The following is a 26,012-nucleotide window of genomic DNA, read 5'->3' on the forward strand; positions in this document are numbered from 1 at the left end:
AAATGAAGAAAAACATGACAATTCTTTTTGGGCCCTAATGTGTTGGAAAATAGCGATGAGTTTAGAAAAAAAATCTGAGGTTTCTTTACATCCTTGTCTTTTTAAGGGTTAATCATCACTGATGTGACTAATAATTTGCTTTATTTCTGTTTTTTAAGATGTAATTAGCCTACTTTCATGAAAATAATGGTTTATAAGATTATGATTATATATGATTAAATATCAGTATGTCTAATGACATACATAGTGCAAGTGCAATGGGAAGAGTACTTTACTACGAAACACTGCGTGAACTAATAAGAAACGTCAACAGCACAAGTGTGTTGGATGTGAAGTTCAGGCAGAAGGACATTCATTTCAATGTGAAACGAACAGTTTTGATTTGGCAGCTGCTACCTTTACTCCTAACGCTGTCGTTTCCCAGCTGATTGGATCTGCCATGTTTTTTTTGTTTTGTTTTTCATCCTTTATCCAAACTAATTCAGTTTCTGCTTATTAATTTAAGTTTAGACAACGATTCCATGGACTAATAATAATAATAATAATAATAATAATAAACCAAAAACATGCAAAGTTTGGTGGTTCTAATGAATGAATGAATTAGATTGTTCTGGATGTTCATTTGGACACAGATCCCCACACCTCACTGCATTGTCCGTTCCATTACATGACTCGCGCGCTTACTCTTCGGTCCAAAATAACAGCTACCTTATAGCTAGTCAGACAGCTAACTATGTCCAGCAAGAAAAGATCCTTCAGGTACACAGTAAAACTTTCTATAAGCATCTATAAGCATTACAATTCATAGACAAAACCAAATATTACCAAGACATTAGTTTATTCGTTAAAATAATTATAACTCTGCCCGTTAAATGTACCAGAATTATCTGACCCTAGCTATCTTTAGGTAGCTGCATTTTTTTAAAAGGCAGTCCTTGCTAGCAATTAGCTAATAAGTATGAAGTATTACAGCTTCGTTGCAAACAAGATAAGACACAGATATGCCCTGTAGCTTTTACATCTATTATGCTCATTCACACTCACTCGTTTTTTTTTGTTTTCTCCTTTGACAGTGAGCAGGAGTTCACACTCTGCAGTGCACTTGTAGAGGCTACACAACAGGGGGAGTCTGAAGCTGCAGAGCTAAAGGAGAAACAGCACATCCTAAACTCACTTCAGGTTTCAGCAATTTACCTTTTACTTGTCGGGTTTTTTTGTGAATGAAAATGAGTGCAGGGTCGCTATAAATGGTTCAGAATCTTAAACATTGTTCATTTCTCAAGTTACATTTCATTTTTTTTTGTCATTTGGTAGACAGCAAAGACTACCGAGTGTTATAAATTTGTGTAATAGAATCATAATAGTGTCATAATTTTGCTTCTTGTTAGGTTTCCCTTTTGTCTAAGTTGGTTTTTCGAGCCCTTATTTCATTATGTTGTCTAATACAGGGATTCTCAAACGTTTTACAACCAGTGACCCCTTTAACTGTAAAATAAATATCATGGACCGCTCTGAACGTAATCCAACTATTCAAATATTAGTCTTAAATATGTACATTCGTTGGAGCCAGAAAGCTTTTATTCCTGAACTTTCCATCATCCAGTTGACATTATTATTATTATTATTATTATTATTATTATTATTATTATTATTTATTTTGACTTTATATTATTTATAGGCTTCTCATCAATCTGGAAAAATTCTCCCTAAAGAAACAAAAAGAATAATCTGATTTTCTCAGTTTGGTATATGTATTAAAAATGAAAATCCTGACTATCATATTTACACAAGTTTTCAAGCCCACTGGCAATGATTACAGCCTTAAGTATATTTGAGTATGATGCTACAATCTTGGCACACCTGGATTTGGAGATCTTTTTGTATTCCTCTCTGCAGAACCTCTCAAGCTCTGTCAGGGTGGATAAGAAGCATTGCTGTACTGCTTCAGGAACAATACCTCTGGCCTATATTGTTCACTATTTTTAGCTAACTGAATTGAAGTTAACTGAAAGAACACACCAACAAGGATTCTTGTATGAGATGTTGCGGAGAAATGTGAAATAAGAAGGTTTGGTCTAGGTTTAAAGTAATATTATTTGAGTTATTAAAGCATGAGTCACATGAGTTGTGCTTACTTAAAATGTCACACACAAATTAAGTAATTCAGTCAGATTGAGTTCTTCAAACAGTGTTCAGTTACTGAGTTCTGATAATTCAGATAAGTAAATATGACATTTAAAGAAATTTGAGTAGTGATGATTCATTTCATTTAGTCATTTCCATTGTTAATTTTTACAGTGTGGTTCTGAACTTCTATCATTTAAAAATAATTGAAGCCACTGTGTTCTTTGAGAACCTCAAAGCTGCATAAATATGAAGGTCCTGCAGAAAATGTTTGTCCTCTTCCCTAGATCTCAAAACAATCCTGTCTCAGGGGAGTACAGACACTTTCTTTGGCTTCTTGGATAGTTTTTTTTTTTTTTGACACGCAGTCAGATGTGAGGCTTTATATAAGCAGAAGTATGCCTTTCCTGAAATTAATTACTAGTGTTATAGCAAAGGGTCTCAATACTTATGTGAATGGTTTACATACATATTTATATATATATATGTATGTAAACCAGGATATATATATATTATCGGTATATATATATATATATATATATATATATATATATATATATATATATATATATATACATACATATATATATATATATATATATATATATATATATATATATATATATATATATACCGATCAGCCATAACATTATGACCACCTGCCTAATATTGTGTTGGTCCCCCTTTTGCTGCCAAAACAGCCCTGACCCGTCAAGGCATGGACTCCACACCTCCCTGAAGGTGTGCTGTGGTATCTGGCACAAAGACAGCAACAGCAGATCCTTTAAGTCCTGTAAGTTGCGAAGTGGGGCCTCCATGGATCAGACTTGATGGCCAGCACACCCCACAGATGTTCGACTGGATTGAGATCTGGGGAATTTGGAGGCCAAGTCAACACCTTGAACTCTTTGTCATGTTCCTCAAACCATTCCTGAACAATTTTTACAGTGTGGCAGGGTGCATTATCCTGCCAAAAGAGGTCACTTCCATTAGGGAATACCGTTGCCATGAAGGGGTGTATCTGGTCTGCAACAATGTTTAGGTAGGTGGTATGTGTCAAAAAAGCATACACATAAATCCCACAGTTTCCCAGCAGAACATTGCCCAGAGCATCACACTGTCTCTGGCAGCTTGCGTTCTTCCCATAGTGCATGCTGGTGCCATCACTTCCCCAGGTAAACGATGCACACGCACCCGGCCTTCCACATGATGTAAAAGAAAATGTGATTTAACGGACCAGGCCACATTCTTCCATTGCTCCGTGGTCCAGTTCTGATGCTCACCTGTCCATTGTAGACACTTTTGGCAGTGGACAGGGGTCAGCATGGGCACTCTGACCGGTCTGTGGCTACACAGCCCCATACGCAGCAAGCTGTGATGTACTGTGTGTTCTGACACCATTCTATCATAGCACAAACGTGTGCTACAATAGCTCTTCTGTGGGATCAGACCAGACGGACTAGACCCTGTCGCTAGTTCACCGGTTGTCCTTCCTTGCACCACTTTTGGTAGGTACTAACCACTGCATACTGGGAACACTCCACAAGGCCTGCCATTTTAAAGATGCTCTGACCCAGTCATCTAGCCATCACAATTTGGCCATTGTCAAAGTCTCTCTAATCCTTACGCTTGACCATTTTTCCTGTTTCCAACACATCAACTTTGAGAACCGACTGGTCACTTGCTGCCTAATATATCTCAACCCTTGACAGGTGCTATTGTAATGAGATAATCAATATTATTCACTTCACCTGTCAATGGTCATAATGTTGTGGCTGATCGGTGTGATCTTTGCTTGAAGGCAAAGAAATGGAATCTTCTTCAATGGCCGGGTTAGTCGCCTGATCTCAACCCAATAGAGCATGCTTTTCACTTACTGAAGACAAGACTGAAGGCAGAAAAACCCACAAACAAGCAGCAACTGAAGGTGGCTGCAGTGAAGGCCTGGCAAAGCATCTCCAGGGAGGAAACTCAGTGGAAACTTGGTGATGTCCATGGGCTCCAGACTTCAAGCAGTCACTGACTGCAAATGATTTTCATCCATGTATTAAAATTATGGTTATATTTACAATTATGTCACTTTGTCCAAATACCTTTGAGCCCCTGAAAATGGAAGTACTTTGCTTAAAATGGCTGTAATTCCTAAATGGTAAATGCCATATTTTTGTGGAACGTCTTAAAATAAAGCTGAAAGTCTACACTTTGATCACATCTTGGTGTATAAAGGCAAAATCACAAAAACTCCATCATTGTCCAAATATTTCTGGACCTAACTGTATATATATATATGTATATATATACACATACACAACTTTGTAAAACCCTGATTATGCTTTTTCATTGTGGAGTATTTTTACAGATTGATCAATTTTAAGAATAAAAATGGAATAAGTTTGAATACCTTCAGGAATGCCCTGTATGTGAATGATTTCTGTTACCGAGTGACAGTTATTGTAGATAAAAGAAACATCATGCGAGCCTTCTTGCCTAATAAAACTCATCACTCTTTCCAAATGCACAATTACAGGCATTTTCATCCCTCCCTGCCTTTCTTAAACTGGAAAAAACTTTGATTATCTACCTTGAACCCTGTGTGTGAAATTTTGTGGCCAATGCAACCCTGTCATGGTTGGTTTATCTTACATAGGTTTTTCACAACTCTGCAGGATACACTATCAAAGATAGTAAAGAGCTATGACACTGTTTCCAGTAACATTAAACTGAAGGAGCAACAAATCAGTGGCATCACTAATGAGATTGAACAGATACACAGGCAAAATGAGAGACAGCAAACAGAGATACAGGTGATCCAGTTGGAAAACATGAAACTCAGCTACAGCATTGAAGAGCAGTTGGAGAGCTCACATTTCTTGCTGGCTTGGTACAACACTTACCATAATAAAATGGAGAGCTACAAAATGTCTATCTCTGCACTGGAGAGCCATGCAACTATTCATAAGGAGTTGACTGAAAAAAGGGAAGAGGTGAAGAGACTCAAGGAGTACAGAGATAAACTGAAGGTGGACTTACAGAATCCAGAGGGAAATGCTATACGACAGTCTCAGGTACAGTAACATAAAACTTATTTTTCATGGGTCATTGACGTATAAGGAAGGGAAAATAAAAAAAAAAAATCAAGCATATATCTTGCAATTTTTGAGACATTTGGAATACTGTGTACTAGGGTTGTAAACCTCAGGCTTCCACACAATATGATATGAATTTGATACCAATATGATATTTGACATTACTACCAAATCTGCTATCCAATACAATACAATTCGATTTTGTAGCCTCTGATTGATATGTGACCAACTTTGTTCAGAATCTGGGATAGGCCTACTGTTAATCCATGAATGATGACATAGAGAAGGACTATGTTAAGTATCAAAGTTGCAGGCATATAATCTTGCTAGCCTATTAAATTATTTAAACATCAATTTACACCCCAGTCTGTGCTTTTTTGATAATCAATTTATAATCAATCATAATTGATTTATAATTAGTTATAATCAGTACTAATTGACTTATGATTGTTGTCTCAATTAATTTCAATCTTTTAAACTGATGCATTGATCCAAATCATCCAATTGTTACACCCATACTCTGTATACAATTATTAATATAGAAACATGCAATTATGTGAATTTAGCACTTTTTTATCAAAATGAATTGGCCATGGTGTTTAAAATCATCATGTGGTGCAAACATTATTTACCCTAATAATACACTCACTGACCACTTTATTAGGAAGCAATGATTGTTAAAGTGACCGTGCAGAATGTCCTGGCCAATGAAGTGTCAGCAGGCCCTATTTGTGTTATGGGAGAGAGTCTTATGGCTTTGGTATAGGAGTTGTGTCTGAGTATTGAGGTGCATGTGCTGATGGATCTGAGTCTTTTTTACCTGAGGGCAGAAAGGAGAAAGGTGGATATGCAGGATGGCAGGAGTTGCCTTTCATTATGCGACCTGCCTTTCTGACACAGTGTGTGGAGTAAATGTCTTGTATGGTTGAGAATTGTGTGCTTGTGATTTTTTTTGTGCTGTCTTCACCACCCATTACAGAGCTCTCTGCTGTACCAGGATGTGAGGCCCCTGGTGAGGATGGATTCTACAGCACACCTGTAGAAATTGACAAGAAGTGGACAGCTGAGCTTTCTTCATGCACCTCAGAAAGTGTAGTAATTGGTGGGCCTTTTTAATGGCTGTTGTAGTGTGCTCTGTCTACTTGAGAGTAGAGCTGAGGGTGAACCCAAGAAATTTAAAGCTGTGACACTCTTCACAGCAGCTCTCCTGAAGTAGATGGGTGTGTGCGCTGCTCTCTGTTTACTGTAGTCAGTGATCACGCCCTAAGATTTGCTGACATTGAGAGAGAGGTTGTTGTCCTGGCACCACTCTGCCAGGAGTATCACCTCCTCCCTGTAGGTTGCCTCATCATTATTTGTAATCAGGCCCACTACAGTATTGTGGTCAGTAAATTTTCGCAGTCATCTGTGAAAGGGGGTACAGCAAGGGGCTCAGCACACTGCCCTGCGGGGTACCCGTGTTGAGAGTCAGAGAGCAGTAGGTGTTCTTGCCTATCTGCACATTGGTTGTCTGTCACTGAGGAAGTCTAGAATACAGTTGCATTGAGTGGGAGTCCTAAATCCAGTAGCTTCTGTATCAGTTTGGAATGGTATGGTTTGAATGACCATGTTAAACGCTTTGTATAGTCCACAAATAGCAGTTTCTGTTTTCCATGTGAGCCAGTGTGGTGTTTAGTGTAAAAGATATGGCACTCGCAGTAGACCTACAGTATTTTGGCAGTAGGCAAACTGCAATGGGCTCAGGCTCATTGCTAAGGGAGTTAGAGCTACTGAGTGGTAGTCATTAAGACAGCTGACTTTTTTGGCACAGGGATTATAATGGTCTTTTTAAAACACTTAGGTTCTATTACTACTTTGGTACTATAAACTGCTTAGAGACAGATTAAAAATGTCTGTGAAAACAGCCGCTAGTTAGTCAATACAGATTTTCAATACTCATCCTGAAATTCTGTCTGGCCCAGCAGCTTCCCTTATGTTGATTCTGTTAAAAGACCTCCTCATGTTGTTCAGAGAAACCACAGGTATTCATTATTCTAAGTACTAAAAAAGAGCCTGCACCTTTTGTTCGAAGCAGGCGTGGTGGATAAAAAAAGACCAAAGTTTGTTCACCTAATGGAACAGCCTTGTTTATATGTTTATTCACCAAATGGAACATCCTGACAGCAGTGCATTACAATAGTCTAACCTAAAGGTAACAAAAAAGGTTAAATAAAGAATTTCCTGTCTTAGTAATATTTCTGAGATGAAAATAAGCTATTCTAGTAATATTATCTACATCAGCTTCAAATCAGAGACTGTAGTCAATACCAAAACCAAAGTCTTTCACTGCTGCACATGATGTACCTGAAAGGCCATCCATGGTTACTACATAATCAGAAGGCTTATATCTAGCTACCAGTGGTCCTAGTAGAAGTACTTCTGTCTTGGTTGAAGTGAGTACAAGGAAGTTCTCAGCATCCAGTGTCCTTTAAACATTCCTCAACATTATTAAGCTGGTGTCTGCTGTCTGGCATTGCTGAAACATATACACTATATGGCTGAACATACGTGGACACCTGAACTTCACACCCATATGTAGGCCTTTCCCAAACTGTTGCCACAAGATTTGAAGCACACAATTGTCTAGAATGCTGAAACATTGAGATTTACTTTCCCTGGAACTTAGGGGAAAAATTTGTTCCAGCATGACAATGCCCCTGCCACAAAGTGAGGTCCATAAAGACATGGTTTGCCAAGGTTGGTGTGGAAGAAATCAAGTGGCCTGCACAGAGCCCCAACCCCTTTGAATAACTTTGGGATGAACTGGGACTCTGACTGCTAACCAAGACTTTTTGCCCAACAACAGTGCCCCACCTCAGTAGAAGAGTAGAGGCTATTATAGCAGCAAAGGGATGGGGATGCAATGCCATATTAATGCCCATGGTTTTGGAATGGGATGTTCATGAAGCACATATGGGTGTGATAGTAAGGTGTCCACATACTATTGGCCATAAAGTGTAGCTGTGTCATTGGCATTGCAGTGGAACCTAATACCATGTGTATGAATAATTGTACCCAGATTTAACACATGTAGCGCAAAGTGCAATAGGCCTAGAACAGAACCTTGTGGAACACCAAACCTTGGTATGGAGTTAGGAACTAATAGTGCCACTGAAGAGTAGTGAAACTAGAATACCCAGCATGCATTGTGCAAATACATAATTCACCATAGGTAATCCCTACTTCATCAACCAGTGCAGACCTCTGAGTGAGACACGTCACTCTGGCATGTCACTCTGACACTCTTAAAACAGGAAGAGCCTGCCAAATTTTGATGGCTAGATGACTGGGTCAGAGCATCTCCAAAATGGCAGGTCTTGTGGGGTATTCCCAGTATGCAGTGTTTAGTACCTACCAAAAGTGGTCCAAGAAAGGACAACCAGTGAACCGGCAACAGGATAATAGGTGCCCAATGCTCACTGATGCTCATGGGGAGTGAAGGCTAGCCTGTCTGGTCCAATCCCGCAGAGGTACTGGAGCACAAATTGCTGAAAAAGTTAATGCTAGCTATGATAGAAAAGTGACAGAACTCATTGCATCGCAGCTTGCTGCGTATGGGGTTGCGTAGCCACAGACCGGTCAGAGTGCCCATGGTGACCCCTGTCCACCACCAAAAGTGCCTACAATGGGCACGTAAACATCAGAACACTGATGCTTGCCTACAAAGCCAAAAACAGACCAGCACCCACTTATCTCAAAGTACTTATCACACCTCGCGCGGCACCACGCTCCCTCCGATCCTCTAGCACTGCTCGACTGGTCCCACCATCTCTCAGGGTACAAGAAAGGCATGCATCGAGACTCTTCTCTGTTCTGGCACCAAGGTGGTGGAATGAACTTCCCCTAGATGTCCGAACAGCTGAGTCACTGGCAGTCTTCAAACGACGTCTAAAGACTTACCTCTTCATAAAGTACTTAAGTTAGCACTTACACACACACACACAAAAAACAGAGATTTGGACTGATGGTATTCCTAGTTTGTGACCTAGTGAGCCAATATCAGAATGTATTTTTGATAGACTTCAAAGCACTATTGTAAGTCGCTCTGGATAAGGGCGTCTGCCAAATGCCATAAATGTAAATGTAAATGTAGAACTGGACCATGGAGCAATTGAAGAAAGTGGGCTGGTCTGATGAATCACATTTTCTTTTACATCATGTGGACGGCCCGAGTGCGTGTGTGTCGCTTACCTGGGGAAGAGACGGCACCATGATGCACTATGGGAAGAAGGCAAGCTGGCGGAGGCAGGGTGGTCCAGGTCCTGGCATTCACGTGGATGTTACTTTGATACGTACCACCTACCTAAACATTGTTGCAGACAAAGTACACCCCTTCCTTATGGCAGTGGCCTTTTTCAGCAGGTTAATGCACCCTGCTACACAGCCAAAATTGTTCAGGAATGGTTTGCGGAACATGACAAAGAGTTCAAGGTGTTGACTTGGCCTCCAAATTCCCCAGATCTCAATCCGGTCGAGCATCTGTGGGATGTGCTGGACAAACAAGTCGGATCCATGGAGGCCCCACTTCGCAACTTACAGGACTTAAAGGATCTGCTGCTAACATCTTGTGCTAGATACAACAGCACATGTTCAGAGGTCTTGTGGAGTCTATGCCTCGACAGGTCAGAGCTGTTTTGACAGCAAAAAGGGGACCAACACTATATTAGGCAAGTGGTTTTATTGTTATGGCTGATCAGTGTATATATATTTTTCTACAAACGTGCAGCCAGTGCTTCAAGCTTGAGGAATATAAAAGACATTTGAAAGCGAAGTTATTGGGTATTCCACTGAAGAAGATGCTAAACAGAGATTCTGTCTGTATTTAGTATAACAGAGCAGAGAGAGTTATGTGCACGCTCAACCTGACAAAAGGAGCCAAACTGAGGTAGGACATGTAGTTTATATGCCACTGTATAGGGGAAATTGTACTGTTTATACAGGAAGCACTGGAAATGCAAGGTACATACCAGCAATATAGGTGCTTCACTGTAAATTTAATGAATCAGTCTCATTAAATCAATCGTAATCAGTCTCAGAGAATATCCACTTTTTAAGTTTAGAATTTTATTAGAAATTAAAATTAGCAACCTTTTAATAAGTAAAAACTATTAAAACTTCAATTTTAATTGAAACAATAATAATCAATGACTTTCTGAAGGCTTACTAAATAGTTCGACTTCTTGCGATATCAAGGTAATACCCACACCAAGGCAATAAGATGTTCAATAATGTAATTTATTAAAAAAGAAAAGAATAAACACTAATTAACTATTAATGATGAACCTAATACTAAATAGGGACAGACAAGGAAGAGTTGTATGTGGGAAAGGAATGTGTATATGTAATTAATGGAGATCACTGACTGAGTGAATGTGTTAGTAAGCACAGAGTGAGATCACATGCAAAGATAAAAGAGAGACCAAAGAGAGAAGAATTATTATGCTTATTATGCTTCAAATTACTCAACTCAGTAAAACATTGAAAGAAGTAATAGTGAACATTATCTTTCTTGCCAGGATGTGCAGTCTTACTTGGAGTTGTTTTTCATTCTTCATGAGCACAAGAAGAATGCCGTTCACGCCTTTGAATTAGTGCTGATATGGCTTTTGAAGGTGTTGTCCTTGTGTAGTGTTCACTGTTGATGAATGGCGATGCAGCATGTTTTAGTTTGTCTTTGTGCACGCGTACAATTTGCAGATCGATCTGTCCGTGGATTCACTGCCTGATGAAGTTCAGTTGGCTTAATAACTCATGCCAGTATGGCCATCCTATGCAGTTGAAAGCAGCTGTTTCACTTACTGTTAAAAGTGAGAGAAAACATGCACGATGCTACTGGGTAGCATTGCTTGTTCTTATGCCTTGGGAAGAGGTGAGCATTTCTCTCAGAATGATCTTATGATCTCAGATGAGATCAGATGAGATCGCACATGTCATTCAGTCTAAGAGAGAGCACTTTTATTGTCCATCCGGTTGCCCGTTGGATGCAGAGAGACCAGACAAAGGCTGGTGAAGTCCTTCTGATGGTTCACTGTGTGGGGTATACTTGTTTTACATACTTCTGTCTGCTGTAAAAATACTTCAAAAGTGCACCCCCTATCTGTGGATGCATGGTATCTACACCACCAAAAAATTAGATATTTAAATAGCACTTTAAATCAGAGGACTGTGAAAGGGTTTTGAAAGCAGAATGCTGAATAGCAATTCTGTCTCTATTTAGTACAAAATGGAGAGTAGGGAAGCTCCATGCCCAGAAAAACAGAACCAAATGGTAGAAGAACTAGTTTATGTCTGTTAGCAAATGCTTGTCTTCACCCATGTAACTAGTAGTAAGATGGCTTTTAAGTTTGTTAACCCAAAAGTAAATAATCATGCAATATTTCTAGCTACAATTATGGTAGCAACTTGTGTTGTTGCTTGAGTAGTCCATTCGCTCCAATCGCAATAATTTATTTACAAAGCAAAGTGATAGCTTATTAGCAGTAAGTAGCCAGCTAGATATCTGGCTTCTCTGAATGAACTATTATCTAGTGAGCACTGCTCCCCATTCCCCCCTCTTTCCCCTTTCCCCTCCCACCCAAATATCCACCATAACCATTGTCAAAAGTCTACCAAGACATTGTAATCATTGTAGTCAAACTTGAGCCCACTCCATCAGCGCTTTAAGACGCAAGTACGCATGTTTACAACAGATGTATAAATGGTTAAATTTTAGATTTTGGTTGGCGTATATCTTTAACTCCAGCAAGATTTTCTAGTCTATCTTAAAGGAATATCTGTGGTATCAAAATGCACTAAGGTCAAGCAACACAAGCAAGGAGACACAGCCCTGATTGGAAGCCAACAGTAGGTCATTTACCACTTTAACTAGTGCTGTCTCAGTTGTGTGGTGAGGCCTAAATCCTGACTGAAAGATTTCATGAATATTATTTCTATGCAAGTATCATCCTAACTGATGTGTTACAACTTTTTTGGGGGGATTTTTAATAGAGCACCTATTGCTTTTGGTAGTATCTGTTTGATGAAATGTGTAGGTAAGGGATCTAGTACACAGGTTGACTTGAAACGGAAATTACTGATATTAGTTTGGTCTGTTGGATGGGAGTAAAAGATTCTAATGACATGGTTATATTGTTTTATACATATTAATCATAACTTAATAATCTCAATTGTGCGATAAATATTTTCAGTTTTGTCACTGAACAAATTCATCGCTACTACATACTGTTGGTATTTGTGCTTCTATGGTGGTCTTGTTCCTAGTTTGCTACTGTATTGAATAAGAATGTAGGGTTGTTTTTGCTATCTTCAATTAAGGTGGAGAAATATGTTGATTTAGCAGCACAAAAATTCATACAATTACCCAATCATGTAGCAGCAATGCAATGCATAACTCCATGCAGATACAGGTCAATACCTTCAGGTTATTTTCACCTTAAACTTCAGAATGGTGATCTCAGTGAAAAACATCCAGTGAAGGGTGGCTCTGCAGGTGGATCGCCTTGTCGATGAGAGAGGTCAGAGGAGAATGGCCAGACTGATTCAAGCTGACAGGAAGGCTACAGTAACTCAAACAACCACTATTTACAATGTTGGTGAGCAGAAAAGCATCTCACAACACACGGAACCTTGAGGTGGATCGGTTACAGCAGCAGAAGACAACATCGGGTTCCACTCTTGTCAGCCAAGAAGGCTACAGTGGACACAGGGTCATCAAAACTTGACAGTTTGGAAAAAGACCAGGCAATGTTTTTCTAGTAGATAGAATTTAATTTTCATTGCTTTCTTGAGCTCTACAGGACAACTACATGTAGTGAAAACCTCCTAGATGGTTCCAAGTATCCTTGCTGTATGATTGTTGCTTTTTATCAAATATAATTAAAAGTCTCAAAAAGTCTCAAAATGGTCTTTTCTTGATGATTGTACCAGATTATATTTTGTAAAATGAACAGCTTTGCACAACTTTGTTAGTATTATGAAAGGTATGTACATGCACAGTAATGCAAAACACTAATAAAAAAAGGATTTCAAATAAATTTTCAGAATTGCATGGTCAGACGGTTGCACCACATGATATTTTGACTCTCGTAATTAATGAAAAATGAAAGTGAGTCCATATATATAATTACCTTATACGTATTATGTCTTTTTTGCATTTTATTTATTTTTTATAATACTTTATACAGTATATGTTTACATATATTTGGCCGCTGTGTTAAATATAACAATGGTATGTGTTATGTTGTTTTTAGAAAGAAACTGACAACTTTAAGGCCCAGATACATAACACAAAAGAGCTTGTAAGAAGAAAAGGGATACTATTGGAGAAAGAGAAAAAGAACCATTCACAACTGAGAAAGGATATAGCAGTAAGCTGAACTCAATGCTATTATCTTTAAATTAAAATGAAAGAAATATTTTCTGGAGATATCCTGCCTGAAGGATAAATACTTAATTTGCTTTCATAATAAAATACACCAAGATCATGTGAAGAATTACATAATTGCCACCTAGTCTGGTAAAAGGTGATAAAACATGTGCAAGGCTTGTAACTTTCTAATGTTACAATCAAACCAAAATTGTAAGCTACTGGAGCTGGCTAGAACGTTGACTGGATTTGGAATCTATGGCCATGAGGCCAAAATATAATTAAGCTTCTGCAATGGCAATACCAGTACCAAGACACACTGAAAAGTTGTGGGAAGACTTGGTCTTATTATGTTTTATGTGTTATGGGGGAACAAATAAAATTCAACTTTTACACAAGTAAAGTAAGAAACCATTAAATAAAATATAGTATGTTTATGTTATTCCTCCCACTTATTTTATTATTACATATTAATAATTTTAATAGGAAACAAATATCACATATATGATAAATAATGAGCTTTTGTAACTTTGTATCACTTCAAATCTTTTCTGTACTTGCTTTATGTTTTTATTACTTTATTAACATAAAGTCTCTGTGGTGCGACTCTCCAAATAAGTGGTGGTGCAAAAAAACAAACAAAAAAACAAGATGTTCTAGACATTATTGTAGATTTGAACAATTCATCCAGCACTGGTCACATTTTTTCTTGAGGAAAATTTTAGCAATCTTGATAAGGATGAAAATGACTTGTAATGTAAGGATAAAACACTCTTTTTCTGTGTAGATTCACAACAGAAGATGCGAGGCCAACGTGAAACGGCTTTGCTGCCAGCTGGACAAGGCTCAATCCAGTCACGGAGAGCTGAGCAGTGACATCTTCCATATGGAGAAAGAGGTGGAACATCTCAAGAAGCAGCTAGGTACCTCATACAATGTAGAATGAATCAGTGTGCAAATGCACTCTCTGGTATTAATCCAGTTTGTCCATACAGTGCATGGTACAATATGACAATATGATTTGTGTTCTCTGACAGATTTTCATTCATGATTGTTATTTTGTTTTATTACAATCTGAATAACAAATGATAAATACAAATAGTCTTCCTATCAGTATGTTTATTGCAAACTCATTGTAGTACTTGGTATGTGTGAAGGTGAGTGGGAAAGAGGTGGGAAAGAGACAGGTGGATTTGAGTTCAGGGCTCACTTTATTGTTCCACAAGGCACTTTTCAGCACTCTCTCAACAACTCAACAGGAAAAAACAAAATAAGACACAGTCCCAATATTTTGGGGCTTTCACCTCGGTCCAGCTCACCAACACATTCCAAGCTCACACACCGGGCGTGTGTGTATTATGTGCAAGCTCCAACTGGTCTGTCCCTCTCTCTCAGGTTCACAAAGTTGTCCCTGAAAGGACATACAAATCGCACATACTTAAAAAAAACCCACAGTTCTGGCTGAGGAAAAGGAGCCCTAAAGCATGATGCTGCCACCACCATGCTTCACTGTGGGTATGGTGTTCTTTTGGTGATGTGCTTTTTTTTTTTTTGCACCAAACATACTTTTTGGAATTATGGAATTATTACACCTTTTGGAATTGGTCTCATCAGATCATAACACATTTTGCCACATAGTTTGAGGTGATTTAGTTGAGCTTGGATGTTTTTTTTTGTGCGTGTGAGAAAGGGCTTCCATCTAGCCACCCTACCCCATAGCCTAGACATGTGAAGAATATGAGAGATTGTTGTCACATGCAGAGAGTAATCAGTATTGTCAGATATTCCTGCAGCTCCTTTAATGTTGCTATAGATCTCTTGGCAGCCTCACTACTAAGTTTTTGTCTTGTCCTTTTATAAATTGTGGAGGGATGTCCTGTTCTTGTTGATGTCACTGTGCTGCTCCATTTTCTCCACTTGTTGATCAAGTCAAGTGGCTTTATTGTCATTTCAACCATATACAGCTAATACAGTACAGAGTGAAACGAAACAACGTTCCTCCAGGACCATGGTGCTACATAAAACAACACAGAAATACAAGAGATTACACATTACTACATAAAGTGCATGTGCAAACAGCACAAGACAGTACACTATCTACTAAAACAGGACAATAGACAGAGTAAGAGACAGTGAAGCACCGACCAGTACAAAGTTCTAGTATGAAAGCATCAGATATAACAGGTAGTGCAAAAGAATAACAATATAATAGATTCCTGTGAATGTATACGTAACAACTATGACATAGTATTCAGCAGATAAGCTTATACCATATATCGACATAGCGGTGATTGGGGTAGCAGCCAGGTAGAGAGTATAGTAATGACAAGAATTATATACAGTATTTTATAAATAGAGTAGCAAAAATGCAGGTAGTAAATACAGAAATGTGCAAAAAATGGCAAAGGGAGTGGGATGGTGTTCAGTTGAGTGTGTGTGTGTGTGTGTGTGTGTGTGTGTGTGTGTGTGTTGCACAGTCTGGTTGTGAGGGCCTGAATGCTCCGGTACCTTTTGCCAGAGGGCAGGAGGGTGAAGAGTTTGTGTGAGGGGTGTGTGAGGTCATCCACACTGCTGGTGGCTTTACGGATGCAGCGTGTGGTGTAAATGTCTATGATAGAGGGAAGAGAGACCCTGATGATGATCTAAGCTGTCCTCGCTATCCGTGCAGGGTCTTGTGATCCGAGCCAGTGCAATTTCCAAACCAGGCAGTGATGCAGCCCCTCGGGATGCTCTCGATAGTCCCTCTGTAGAATATGGTGAGGATGGAGGGTGAGGATGGAGGGTGGGAGATGGGCTTTCCTCAGCCTTCACAGAAAGTAGAGACACTGTTGGGCTTTCTTGGTTATGGAGCTGCTGTTGAGGGACAAGGTGAGGTTCTCTGCCAGGTGAACACCAAGGAATTTGGTGCTCTTGACGATCTCCACAGAGGAGCCGTTGATGTTGAGCAGAGACTGGTCGCTCCATGCTTTCCTGAAGTCAACAACCATCTCTAATTTTGTCCACATTCAGAGACAGGTTGTTGGCTCTTCGCCAGTCTGTTAGCCACTGCACTTTCTCTCTGTATGCTAACTCGTTGTTCTTGCTGATGAGACCCACTACGGTCATGTCATCTGTGAACTTGATGATGTGATTTGAGCTGTTGCTACACAGTCGTGAGTCAGCAGAGTGAACAGCAGTGAACTGAGCACACAGCCCTGGGGGGCTCCAGTGCTCAGTGTGGTAGTGTTGGAGATGCTGTTCCTGATCTGGCCCAGTCAGGAAGTCCAGGATCCAGTTGCAGAGGAAGGTGTTCAGGCCCAGCAGGTTCAGCTTTCTAATCAGGTGCTGAGGAATGACTGTGTTGATGCTGAACTGAAGTCTATGAACAGCATTCGAGCGTATGTGTCTTTTTGTCCAGGTGGGTGAGGACCAGATGGATGGCGTCATCTGTTGAGTGGTTGGGATGATACACGAATTGCAGGGGGTCCAGTGAGAGGGGCAGCAGGGTCTTGATGTACCTCATGACGAGCTTCTCAAAGCAGTACATTGTATGGTCCAGCAGCCTTCCATGGGTTTACTCTGTGTGGAGTTTTCCTCACAGTGGTTAGACACAGCACCTGGTTGTTGGGGGGGGTGGTGTTCCTCGCCATTACGTCATTCTGTGCCTCAAACCAAGCATAGAAGTTGTTCAGCGCATCTGGAAGGGAGGCATCATTGCCACAGGCAGGTGATGTTGGTGATGGCCTGGATACTCTGCCACATGCGCCCTGTGTTGCTGCTGTACTTGAAGTGGCTGTGGATTCTCTGGTCGTATGCACACTTTGCCTCTCTGATGGCCCGGGACAGTATGGCCCTCTCTGTTCTTAGGGCCACCTTGTCGCCTGCTTTGAAGTCTCGGGTCCTCAGCAGCACATGCACCTCTGCTGTCATCCACTGCTTCTGATTGGAGTGTGTGGTAATGGTCTTGGAGACAATGACATCATCAAAGCATTTGCTGATGTAGCTGGTCACTGATGCCATGTATTCTTCCAAGTTGGTGCAGTCGCCATCGTTTGCAGACTCCCTGAACATGTGCCAATCAGTGTGCTCAAAACGTCCCGAAGAGCAGAGATACTCCTGCTGGCCAGGTTTTCACCTGCTTCAGAACTGGTTTGGAGTGTCTGACGAGTGGTCTGTATGTGGGATTAGCATAACAGAGATGTGGTCTGAATAGCCGAGGTGGGGGCGGGGCTCTGCCCGGTACGCACCAGGGATATTTGTGTAAAAAAGATCCAGCGCATTCTATCCTCTCATTGCAATCCAGCACATTCTCTCCTCCCATTGCAAAGTCCATATGCTGATGGAATGTAGGGAGCACAGACTTGAGATTTGGATGGTTGAAACCTCCGGCAATAATAACAGTCCGTCAGGGTGTGCGTTCTGCAGTTCGCTCATAGCCCCATACAGTTCACAGTGCGCCTCCTTAGCAGTAGCACTGGGGGAAATGTACACTCCAACTATAAGGACAGTGGTGAATTCCTGTGGTAAATAAAATGGTCTGCATCTAACAGTCACAAGCTCCACCAGCAATGAGCAGTAACTAGAAACTAGCACTGAGTTCTTGCACCATACCATGTTGATGTAAACACACAAGCCACCTCCGCAAGCCTTACCAGACAGGGCAGCATTCTGTCAGCACGAAACAAGGCAAGCCCATCTAGCTAACCTAAATAGCACCCTTCTGGATCTGGAGCATCCGCTGCGTGCTATCGCTGTGCTGCCATCTTTGGCCTTGATGATGGCCTTCATGGTGTTCTATGGTACATCTAATGTTCTGGAAATTTTTTGTACCTTTGTACTTCTCTCCTGATTGATACCTTTCGACAGTGTGACCCTGTACAATAAAAGGGTGTGCACACTTATGCAACCAGGTTATTGTAAGTTTTTTATTTTTCCTATTTTTCCTTAAAATGTTTCTGATGGTTTTTCACTTAATTTTTATACGTTTATAATTTCACATTGAGGGTGGAAAAAGTTCTGACATGATTTATCTTGGTTTCATTTTTTTTACATCACAAAAACCTGCCATTTTAACAGGGATGTGTAGCCTTTTTATATCCACTGTAAGTAAACTCACAGTGATCATACACAGGTGAGAATTATCACATGTTGCCTGATGGTTCAACCCACCGCCTCTATGCCTGCAGCCGCCCACAACCCCCCCGACAGTGGTGATTCCTGAGAGATAGGAGCTGGGACTGGAGGTAACTCTAGTGGTGGTGTTTGTGGGTGGCTTTTTCCACCCTCAATGTGAAATTACAACATATAAAAATTAAGCGAACCATCTTTCACACGTAGTTTGTTTAATAAATAAAAAATGAAATACAATTTAAAAATACAGTCATGGGAAAAAGAAAGTACAACCTCCTTCAATTCTATTTTTTTTTTATTTATCAGGGCCTAAATAACAATTGTGTGGTCTTCACCAACTTCTACAAACAAACAACTAACCTCAGGGGACAAGAAAAAACACAACAGATTTCAATATGTAGTCATTTTTTCCCCAAAGTTCACCAACCAGGTGGGAAAAAATACACAAACAACAATAATTTGAAGTAAACGTTTTCTGTAGGTGTTTATCAGTCTCTCACATTGTTTTGGAGAAATTATGTTCAACTCTTCTTTACAACATTGCTTCAGTTCATTGATGTTTGAGGGCATTTGTTTATGCAACAGCATCCCAGTGGGTTGAGGACTTTGACTTGGCTGTTACAACACCTTGATTTTTTTTCTTCTTTAGCCAGTCACATGTTGATTGGCTGATATACTTGGGATCCTTTTGCATGACCCAATTTCTGAACAGATGGCCTCCCATTTGTTTCAAGAATATTCTGGTATAAAGTGTGTTTGTGATGGTATGCTGTTTGGTTTTTGCCAAACATGGCATTGTGCATGATGACCAGACATCTCCACCGCCATCTCATCAGTCCAAAGGATATAGTTCCAGAACATTTGTGGTTTGTTTAGTTGCAATTTTGCAAGCCTAAGTCATGCTTCCATATACTTTTTGGAAAGAAGGAGCTTTTTCCTAGCCACCCTTCCATCAAAGCCATACTTGTTCAGTCTGTTCCTGATTGTGCTGTCATGAACATAAACATTTAATGTGTTTACAGAGGCCTGAAGTTCACATGTAGTTCTTGGGTTTTTCTTTATATCTGTGAACATTAAATGGTCTGAACTTAGACTGAATTTGCTGGGACGCTCACTTCTGGGAAGATTGGCAACTGCCTTGAAGACTCTCCATTTGTTAAATCCTTCTCACTGCAGAATGGTGAATTTCAAATTGTTTGAAGATGGCCTCATAACACTTCCCAGAGTGATGAGCAGCAACAGTTGCTTGTCTGAGGTCATGGCTGATGTCCTTTCTTCTTGGCATGATGTAGACACACACCTGAGTGCTCCAGAGCACCAAACCCCAAAAATTCCTCTTTTATAGAGGTAGTCACACTTCTTGATGCTTAACTAATCTTGTGCATTTCATTAGTAACACCTGGCTGCTAATTACTCTCTTTCTCTACTGGTTTCTGAATATTGGTTTACTTTTTGGGAAAAATGACTACATATTGAAATCTGTTGTATTTTTTTGTTGTCATTGAGATTATTTGTTTGTATATAGAAGTTGGTGAAGACCACACAAGTGTTATTTGGTCCCTGAAAACTAAAAATATAGAACTGAAGGAGGGTGTACTTTCTTTTCCCATGGATCTCTATATACCTTTTATGACTATAGGTGTGGATTCTATTTCCCCAAGTACATTTAGAAACTCAGCAATTGCATGAAACTTCATAATTTTTGCTGATTTTTCTACTCCTGGTTTTGGAAATGTAATGTACTGCAGTGTGAGCAATATGAATGAAGGTAAGATGTGTTATTATTCAACTCATAGCTGTTGGGAAATGCCAGGACCATCTTTAGTTTCTCTTCAAAATGTACTCATAGCTAAAAACCATAGAATAAAGATCAAATAAAACTTAAACAAAGAGAAAACACTGGGCAAAGGGAATCAACTGATGATCCACTCCTCACTCTCATCATAGAGTTTCCAGTGGTGCTAAAAACACATTCCCTCTGCAAAGCTGCATGAGCCAAATTTTCAAACAAGGCAAAATCGCAATCGAACTTTAAATGTTTCTTTTATGCATTTTTTTTCTTTAGATTCCATCTATCATCTGTCTGCTTCTTGTGAACACTGAAATCTGTAATTATTCTCTCAATTATGCTGATATGAAAGACTGTACGTGATATACAGTAGAAGCTCCGCATAATCAGTTTACCTGCTATTACACTTTTCTACCACTGGGGGTTCTTGCATAAGCATGGTCAGGAGAAATAAAATTATATTCAATATTTCTTTATGCAGAAATAAAGAAAGCCACGTGACAAATTGCTCCAGCACCACCAAATAAAAAACAAACGGGCAGCCAGCCTCGATGTTCAGCTCCTCAGCCAGCACCCACTGCTGACAGGAGTCTTTGAGCTGCTGTGCAAAAACTAATAGGCGGCCGACCCCCGTGAATTTCAGGAACCGGAAACGTTATTGATGTTCCTCCACATACTGGGTTCTACAGTGGTGTTGAAACCCAGGAGGATTTACGGCCTTCCTGGAGCTGGAAGTGTGGCTGTTTGCAGCAGCATCTGGAGCACCTATCTGTTCTCGGCCTGCTCCTGATGGATACCCTCAAATCGCTGCTGTTGTTCATGACATAGGTCAAGGAGAGCCAGATGTTGCATCTGACGAGGAACTTAACAATCTTGCTAAGCAGAGAATTATCAGTGACGGCGTCTGGTACATTCAGCTCTGTCTCAACAACTCAAATGGAAAGAAAAAAAAATACACAGTCCCAATACAGGTTAACCAACACTTTCCAACACTTTTCAGCTCATGACTGCTTACATGAAAATTGAAAGCCATGTACAGGACAAGATTCCAAGTTCATGTGCAAAGTTTGGGGTGTGGTGATACAAAGTAGGCTGGGCTAAGTTAGCCTAAGATAGCTGTTTCTCAGGAACTATCATCATGAAACTTGAATGGAAGGTGTCATGTTATCTAGGGTTTAGCCTCAGCTTTTGCTCAAACTTGAAAACCATCTTTGTCTGATCACTGTGGGTGCTTATCCTAGTTCCTCCTGAATAATGAAGTCTTTTTCTTCAACAGGAGTTTTTATTTTCAGTTAGTTTAGGTTGATAACCTTAAAGGAAATATATGAGTGTGTATAATTATAATATAAATGTATATAAACTAGTATAAATGTTAAAAAAAACACCATTACTCATTCACAATATGTGATATGTTAATAGTCATATATCAGCTTGAATTAACCAAAAGTAAAACATCAAGGTTATTAGTTTCTTACATTTTAGGACCACAGGTTAACAAATAATGGGTCCTTTTAATATTACCATATCCACAAATCATCCAAATTGCAAAATGTGGAGAAATTAATCTCCTACCAGTAGCATTTGCAATCAAAAAAAGTGCTTATGCATCCACTATGCTTCCTCTCATGTGTTTAAGCATGGAGTCTTTGATTTATTGCAAAATCATAGAGTGCAGTCGCCCTCATACGTTGCAGATGCACTCATGAAGAGAAGAAAACTCTCCTTTTCCCACATGCTTCACTTTTTTCCCCACGCTTATCTAACCTGGAACTCTTTTCCCCCCACTGGTCTCGCAATAGGTCAAGGTGACGTTCTCCAGGTAGGTCACAAGTTCAAGTAATTTTTTTTCCTATTCATTCTCCTAGCATTGATTAAAAAAAAAAAAAAAAGCAAAATCAGGTTTCACAGCTTAAAGTCACTTAAATGCATTTTACTTTCATTTTACCAAATTATAATAAGTTTGACTTAACAGTAGTTCAGTAGTTTCAGGTAGGGACCTTCTACTCTCTGATGTGATCTCATTCAAATTGGCCACTGGGGGTGCTATTCATGTTTGTACACACAAAATTCTTTATTAGGGTAATCTGTTTCCTCACACTCTAAAAATTGTTTTTTGGAATATTTAGCTCCACCTACTTAAATCTGTGTTGACATTTGTAAACAATATGGCCACCACATCAATCAGTCCTATTGAAGCTGGGCCTAATTTACTTAAGTAGCTATAAGACAAGCTTATCATTGAAATATTGCCACCAAATTTGGTAGTTAGGTTCGTATCCCACCCCCTACTCAGGGAATCGAAATGACCCATACCCACCAGGAGGGGGTGCTATAATAAACAAATTAACCTTTTGGTTTCTATTTTCACAGCTGTCGGGAATAGAGTAAAACTTGTTATATCACCAAAATTCCTGAGTCCTCCTGCATCTTTTTTCCATATGGTTTAATTACCTTTGGCTGACATCCTTTCTGCTACTTTTAATTTTCTGAAAAACTTTCTTTTTCAACCTAGTCCTAGGCCATTCATCTGATCAGCATAAAATATTAAATGTAGCAAGCAGAGAGAAAAATACTAAAACAATTTGATTGGCCAAACCATTTGGCCACTACAGGTCAATGAAATTTTAAGCCATTGCACGTACGTACTAAAAGAGCCATATCTTCTGAATGCAACAACTTTCTACAAACTTTACAATACATAGTTAGTACAACACTCTCTGGGCACCCCTCAAATTCCATAACAATTTGCCCATAGGGGTGCTATAACTAAAAAGAACGCATGTATCTCCTCAACCAAAAACATACAAAGATGAAATTTGCTCTGCTTTTTATTGGTCAAAATTGAAAACTTGATGTCAAGCTATTTTTTATTGTAATATATTTGAGGAAGAAATATAGCCTACCAAATATACATACTAAGAAATTGGCAGACCTTTGTACCCTGGTGTATGTACATCACCAGGACAAGAGAGAGAGGGGAGTCTACGGACATGCTTGTTCTTAGTAGGACAGAATTTAACAGCCCTGGTTTATATCGATCCTAATCTAGACATTCTCTCTAAAAATCTGTGTCATTTGTATGTAAAGCTATCCAAAATTATGTACATATGTAGAGCAAGGTTTAGGGACATTTTACCTGAATCGATTAATGCCAGTAACCCACTCTGAAAGTCAAATAGGTGTCAACCAGTAACCCACTCTGAAAGTCAAATTTCCTAGATGATTCTAGGAAAAAGAACTGCAAATAGTGCCTATTCCGCATGAGCTTTTAAACCATACCAGTGTTTGAACAAGTTTCAAATTAATTACCCATCTCATGAAATATGATCCTACTGTGATTATTAAACAGACAGGCATGTAATACTGCATCAGATTCTTTTCACAGTCCCAATCATCAGGTGTGTCCTGCCCATGTGTGTTTGAGTCATAATAGACTTCTTAAATACAGTGGTTGTATAAGAAAACACAGTTCATCTTATTGATTTTAATAGGGGGGTGCGATTAGATTCAAATAACTAGTCCAATCAAGTCCAGTCAATTCAAATAACTAGTCCAATCAAGTCCAATCAAGCTAAAATCTGTTGTACTGCGTAGTTGTGCTATCTGTACAAGGATTTTTACTGTTGACTAGGTTACTTTAAAAACATAGCAGCCATCAGCCAATTACATTGCAGCACATACTTCACAGTTTTAGCATTAACCTCCCATCACGAAATTTAGTATGTTCATCTGTGATCTAGCTAACTGTGGAAAAGTTTGCACAATGGTGCTTGGCTGCCGCAGATTGCTGCTTGCAGCTACGTTTAGGGGTCCAAACACGAAGTGCTTGTAATCCATTTGGAACTGTTAGGATTAGGGGTCTGCCTTATTGTTATTGCTAAGATTTTTCTTATTATTAGGGGTCCAAGCACTAAGTGCTGGTAACCCTATTGGAATTATTAGGATTTTTCTTCTTTTTATTATTCTGATTTCTTCACTAAATTACAAAGGGCAGCCCAAACCATAAGTAATAAACTCTATATTGTCACTTGGTGCAAAATTCCCAACAATACTCAGGGAAGTAAAGCATTTACGTTTTGTCCTATATCTCAAGAACCGTAAGTCATACACACAAAACTCTTTTTTTCCTCATATTCCTTGGATTCTGCTGAATTTAGCTAGCCCTATCTACTAATTTCCACCCTAATTTGTATAATATGCAAAACCTTTTTGCAAACTAGTCCTAGGATTTTTGACAGATCTTCACAATCCTTGTCCTAATTTCCACCCTAAAAGATTTTTTGCTAATTTACATAATATGCAAAACCTTTTTGCAAACTAGTCCTAGGATTTTTGACAGATCTTCACAATCCTTGTGCCAAACTATTCAGGAGAGTGTGAAACTCAATAATTATCAAAAACATTGGTAAACAATATGGCCACCACATGTCAATCAATTCTAATGAGGTGGAGCATAATTTACTCAAAGAGCTGTAAATTATGAATGTTTGTGTGCATAAAGACAAAACCTAAAAGGCATATCCATATACACGACAAGATCGTGAGGTCATGTGCAAAGTTTGGGGCGTGGTCATGCACCATGGTAATGCAATGCTCAGGAACCGTAAGTCTGATCGAGCTGAAATTTGGTTATGGTGCAACATTATGCTAATCTGTAGTTTTAATTTTGATGATGACCTAATTACTTAAAAACCATGGCTGCCATCAACCAATTAGGTTTCAGCAGGAATTTGAGAGGGTTAGCACTGAGCTTTTGTCACAGAACTTGAATAGTAGGTTCGATTACTGACCCACTATCTGATGCAGTTGTACTCAAAATGGCCACTGGGAGGGACTGTTTGTTTGTGCACACAAAAACAAGCATATCTCTTGGAAAATAAGGTATACAGTGAATTATCTTTTTTTAAAAAAGCTCAAACTGTCAAAGAATGCCTTTTTGATCATTTAGCTCTGCTAAATAGGTCCTTTTCTTAGTAATGTCACTGTGGTGCCCCATTTTCTCCACTTGTTGATGATGGCCTTCAGTGTGCCATGGTACATCTAATGTTTTGGAAATTCTTTTGTTCCCCTCTCCTGATCAAAACATTTTGACACTGAGATCCAGCATAAGCTTTGGTAGCTCTTGCACCAGGATGTTGTCGAGAAAATCCTACAGAATGAGCTGCTCTTTATTTGGGGTTACTCAGAATCACTTCATTGATGACAAGTGTATGATAATTAGTTGTGAATGTGATTGGTTAATTCTGCGCATAGTCACATGCACCATTATAAAATGGTGTGCACACTTGTGCAACCAAGTTATTGTTTATAAAGTTTTTTCTTCTCCCCCTAAAATGTTTAGTTGATTTTCACTTGAACTTTTTGGTTGCTATAGCACATCAAAGTTGGAAAATGATCCGACATGATTTATCTTGGGTTCCTTTTTTTTACTTCACAAAAAGCTGCAGTTTTAACAGGGGTGTGTAGACTTTTTATAGCCACTGTATACTTGAGTTGGATT

General features: G+C 39.3%; 2 protein-coding genes across 6 annotated transcripts in view; one reads left to right on the forward strand and one right to left on the reverse strand.

Annotated features, from left to right (window-relative positions):
* Positions 1 to 26,012, reverse strand: part of LOC113530384 (TSC22 domain family protein 1-like) — an 88,594-nt gene that overhangs the window by 27,072 nt on the left and 35,510 nt on the right. The gene's annotated exons all lie outside the window — the stretch shown is intronic.
* On the forward strand, positions 352 to 14,896 carry LOC113530419 (coiled-coil domain-containing protein 122). The gene is made up of 5 exons (XM_026920371.3): positions 352 to 759; positions 1,074 to 1,179; positions 4,791 to 5,189; positions 13,499 to 13,615; positions 14,402 to 14,896. Exons 1-5 carry the CDS (start codon positions 734 to 736, stop codon positions 14,558 to 14,560), a joined length of 807 nt encoding a protein of 268 aa, XP_026776172.1. The 5' UTR covers positions 352 to 733; the 3' UTR covers positions 14,561 to 14,896.

Source organism: Pangasianodon hypophthalmus, chromosome 2, assembly GCF_027358585.1.
Source record: "Pangasianodon hypophthalmus isolate fPanHyp1 chromosome 2, fPanHyp1.pri, whole genome shotgun sequence".
NCBI lineage: Eukaryota > Metazoa > Chordata > Actinopteri > Siluriformes > Pangasiidae > Pangasianodon > Pangasianodon hypophthalmus.

Bases quoted from the DNA above. Each gene is read 5' to 3' on its own strand.
- LOC113530419 (XM_026920371.3), top strand. From the start codon at position 734: ATGTCCAGCAAGAAAAGATCCTTCAG. The intron at 1,180-4,790 runs GTTTCAGCAATT...ACAACTCTGCAG, and splicing joins ACATCCTAAACTCACTTCAG to GATACACTATCAAAGATAGT. The intron at 5,190-13,498 runs GTACAGTAACAT...TGTTGTTTTTAG, and splicing joins ATGCTATACGACAGTCTCAG to AAAGAAACTGACAACTTTAA.